This window comes from Hibiscus syriacus, unplaced genomic scaffold (assembly GCF_006381635.1).
Source record: "Hibiscus syriacus cultivar Baekdansim isolate YM2019G1 unplaced genomic scaffold, ASM638163v2 tig00018481_pilon, whole genome shotgun sequence".
In the NCBI taxonomy this organism is placed as follows: domain Eukaryota; kingdom Viridiplantae; phylum Streptophyta; class Magnoliopsida; order Malvales; family Malvaceae; genus Hibiscus; species Hibiscus syriacus.
This window is the reverse complement of record NW_024062437.1, coordinates 11,542-15,565: the sequence shown is the minus strand read 5'-3', so window position 1 is coordinate 15,565 and position 4,024 is coordinate 11,542. Positions and strand designations below refer to the sequence as shown.

Sequence of the window (4,024 nt, the reverse complement as noted above, 5' to 3'; positions counted from 1 at the left end):
TTTAAGTTTTAGGGCACTTATTTTGGTATTAAGCAATTGCTTAAAATTATGTTTTGGAACTGAAACGTTGAACTCGAAATCGAAGAAGATGATAGAGAACGAGTTAACTCGCCAAAAGCAAATGCGGGAGTGACTCGTTTTCTATCTCTAAAATTTTGTCCAGCTAAACAAGGGACAAAGAGGGTGGAACGAGTTTTTTTTTTATATATTACCCGCGGCGTCATAGAAGGACCACCGGCGGTATCAGTGACCGGCCGGAACGATAGAAGAAAGCCAGTTAATTTTTCATTGTTTTCGTGGTGGTTAAAAGTAGAAACAACAGCTTAAAGGAAGGTGAAAACACAAGATGACAATGGAGAAATAGTCAAGTGTCAAATAGCTAGTCAACACGTTATGTTCATATGCATATATATTTCTCTGTTTTGCGCCTATCGACAAAACGAACGCGAAAACGTTGTGCCTTACAAAAGTTGTCGTTAAAGCTTTCCTCTTGATCTTCCAACTGGTAAAGCTCCATTTCCCCCCATAATTTATTTGTTTTAGAAGATCCTTTCATTTCATGGTGCTTAGGTCATCATTTCCAGAATCGCCAAGTTTCTAAATCTGATGAACAAATCCAAGGAGTTCTTGCGGAATCTAATCAAACCTTTCAAGTTCAACTCGGGCAAAGGTAACATGGAAAACCCAGAATTTGTCAATGAGAAAATTACAAAAATTGAAGAGGAAAAGTTTGATGCTTTTCTACATGTTTGGTGATTTCTGGTTTTTTTTTCTGGGTCTGATCAGATAGACGGATTGGAGATGACTTGCATAAAATAGCTCAACAAGAGCAAAAGCATTTCCCTTTCGAGATTTTAGTTGCTGCTACCAACAATTTCCACCATCATCAGAAGCTCGGTGAAGGCGGTTTTGGACCTGTCTATAGGGTAAGATCTAACCACTGAAAACTCTTGTTTGGTTGCCTAGAAAATAGAGGGATAACTTTAGCTGAACTTGGTTTGCCCTTTGATTCGCTGAATAGTTATAGATTCTTTAAAGGACGATTTTTTTTCCTACTCCTTTTTAGGTATTTAAAGTTTCAAACTACTTGAGTATCTCATTTTGAATATCAGCTTTATTAATGATTGAACCATTTCCCCCTTTAGATTTGTCTAATCTCAGATGCTAAGAACAAAAGTCAATGCATGCAAATTTGCAATTGAATGGCACAAGAAACTCCAAATTTTGTTGTTAGTTCAGTTGGTTCATTAGACCTTCCTTGCTTCTCTAGTTATTAGAACTTTTACCAAGCTTTACAATCTTTTTGCTCTTTAGTTGTTTTCTGGTTTCAAAATGCTGATTTCTCTTCTTAATCAACCTAGACGGTAACGAATTTCTCGTACGTGGTTATTGTTATAGGGGAAACTAGATGATGGAAGAGAGATTGCAGTGAAGAAGCTATCTCATAGCTCAAATCAGGGTAAAAGGGAGTTTGAGAATGAGGCTCGGTTGCTAGCTCGTGTGCAGCACCGCAATGTTGTGAATCTTTTAGGTTACTGTGTTCATGGCCAGGAAAAGCTTTTGGTATACGAGTTCGTCACCAACGAGAGTCTAGACAAGCTTCTTTTCAGTAAGTTGCCGTAATTTCTTTGCTGTTATCAGCCCTTTAGAAACTATATGATCTTCGGGTTACACAATAGGAATCAGTCCTCTTCCATGCCATTAAGATCACGCCTCCCATTTCTATACTCGAATTTGAGACCTCCAAGTTGGAAATGCTGGTTGTATGTTACCGTAAAGATGATGAGAATCAATGGTAGACAGATGAATAAGAGTTCCAGTTAATTTATTCAAAACAGATCTCAGTGGATTTCAACGACGACTGAACCTTGACACGCTGCTTTAATTTAATTTCCCCACTCTTCTTTTCCAGCATACATGCTTGATCTATCCTCGATTTTGCGGTGTCGGTTTGTAACCTTGTTCACTTAGGGTGGATAAATGCTTCAAGATTTGTTCACTTAGAGTTAACCAAATTGTATAAGTATGAATTTTGATTGCATATAGCATCTAATCTGTTAACGAGTTCTTGTAGAAACAAGGGGGTTCTTGGTAAAACCGGTTTTTAACAACTAAGTTGATTATAATATCAGAACATAAACAAATAACCAGGATGCTGATGGTCTTTTTCATGCAGAATCAAATCGAAAATCGGAGCTTGACTGGAAGAGGAGGTATGAAATAATTTCAGGTGTGGCACGGGGTTTGCTCTACCTTCATGAAGACTCGCACAACCGCATCATTCACCGGGATATCAAAGCAGGTAATATATTACTCGATGATAAATGGATCCCCGAGATTGCTGATTTTGGCATGGCTCGCCTCTTCCCTGAGGATCAAACGCATGTCAACACCCGTGTTGCCGGCACCAAGTATGTCATCTAGCATCTTCATTAATTGATAACATGACAAGGTCTTTTTGAGAATTTCATGATAGTCCTTCCCTCTGTCCTAAATTTTTATTTAACAGAGTTATATTTATGAATCTTTGGAAAACAGTGGATATATGGCACCGGAATACGTTATGAACGGACATCTCTCAGCAAAGGCGGATGTGTTCAGCTTCGGGGTTGTGGTTCTGGAGCTGATAAGCGGGCAGAAAAACTCATCCTTCAACTTCAATGTCGATGCTCAAGGTCTACTTGATTGGGTAAGAACATATATTACAATCCGGTCATTCTTTCGACCCAGACAAACTTTTTGTTATTCATGGTGGTCTGTTCTTGCATGTTTGTCTTGTAAGACCTCACGTGCACCAGTCTTTTGCACCATGTTCATCTGATGTCAGGTGGACTTTTAAGTATCTCCGAGTAGAAACGTGCCATATTTAACCCCGACAAGTTAGGTATATAAAGACCCCACGATATGTTCGAACTCGGAATCATTTTTTCCATCCTGTTGACGTCGATAATCATAAAGAAAAGTTTTAGTCATAAAGAAATTCCGAACATTAACTTAATGGAAAGGTCAAGGTTCTAAGAGAAAAGACTTGATCAATGGCATTTGCGGTGTCTTGTTATTGCAGGCTTATAAGCTTTACAAGAAAGGCAAAAGCTTGGAGTTCATGGACCCTCCCTTGGCCTCATCAGCAGTCCCTGAACAAGTAGCTATGTGCATCCAAATAGGGCTGCTATGCACGCAAGGTGATCCGCAATTACGACCCGACATGCGCCGGGTTGTTATTTTGCTGTCAAAAAGGCCCGGCAGTCTCGAAGAGCCAATGAGACCCGGAGTTCCGGGTACTCGACACCGAAGATCCCGCAGGCCTCCTGGATTCTCTTCCACTGCCGGAACGTCGGGTCTTTCGGATTCCCATATATCTGGATCAACCTTTAATACTAATACCGCTTCTGCTTCTACATCAGCTCTTGCAAGCCCCTTGACATCAGATCCGCATGGAAAGCGCCCAGTTCAGAGTTGAGTTTTGCAGTAGATTTTGGGCTTTTCTCTGTGTATCATATAATTAACGCGTTAGTAATTTTTGTTCTTTAAGATGAATGTGCAAAAAGTCATTTTTGAAGGAATGTAAAAAATAGTAATATTTTTAAGGAATTATAAAGTAATTTCTCAAATTTTTGTACGGTTTGGATAACCTTCGAATTCGAAAACTAGACGCAGGCGAGAGAGTGCGAGACAACCGAGGTTGGGGACTATGATAATGTACGACCATGCCTATATTCCCTTTTAAAAGTTTAAAGTCAACCGTACCTTTAAATTCAATACTTTCATATTCCGATCCACGTGGCCTTTTCCCATTTGTCGTAGTAAATCTAAAAAACTTTTTGGTGAACCAATAGAGCGTTGACACACAAAATAATTTTTTTCCAAATAGATGAAATACGTAATATATGATGGAAGAAAAAAAATTTAATGTATGATTAAATAATTATTTTTATCATTGTTTTTTTTAATATTTTAACTCTCAATGTGTTACTTTAGAGCAAAAAGGTCTATTTACGAATGAAAACAATTAGCTAATAAATAG

General features: G+C 38.6%; 1 protein-coding gene across 2 annotated transcripts; it reads left to right on the top strand.

Moving 5' to 3' along the window:
• The first annotated feature begins 473 nt into the window (after positions 1-473).
• LOC120209242 (putative receptor-like protein kinase At4g00960) lies at positions 474-3,510 on the top strand. 2 transcript variants are annotated; one of them, XM_039208297.1, is made up of 7 exons: positions 488-505; positions 585-670; positions 787-926; positions 1,399-1,609; positions 2,177-2,411; positions 2,539-2,689; positions 3,065-3,510. In XM_039208297.1, exons 2-7 carry the CDS (start codon positions 607-609, stop codon positions 3,458-3,460), a joined length of 1,197 nt encoding a protein of 398 aa, XP_039064228.1. In that variant the 5' UTR covers positions 488-505; positions 585-606; the 3' UTR covers positions 3,461-3,510. The 2 variants fall into 2 exon arrangements, with proteins under 2 accessions (XP_039064227.1, XP_039064228.1); XM_039208296.1 differs by having other exon boundaries at positions 474-670.
• The last annotated feature ends 514 nt before the right edge of the window (positions 3,511-4,024 follow it).

Excerpts from the sequence above, each read along its gene's own strand:
- LOC120209242 (XM_039208296.1), top strand. The coding sequence starts at position 607 with ATGAACAAATCCAAGGAGTTCTTGCGGAATCTAATCAAACCTTTCAAG. Across the intron at positions 671-786 it reads CAAGTTCAACTCGGGCAAAG|ATAGACGGATTGGAGATGAC; the intron begins GTAACATGGAAA and ends GGGTCTGATCAG. Across the intron at positions 2,412-2,538 it reads ACCCGTGTTGCCGGCACCAA|TGGATATATGGCACCGGAAT; the intron begins GTATGTCATCTA and ends TTTGGAAAACAG.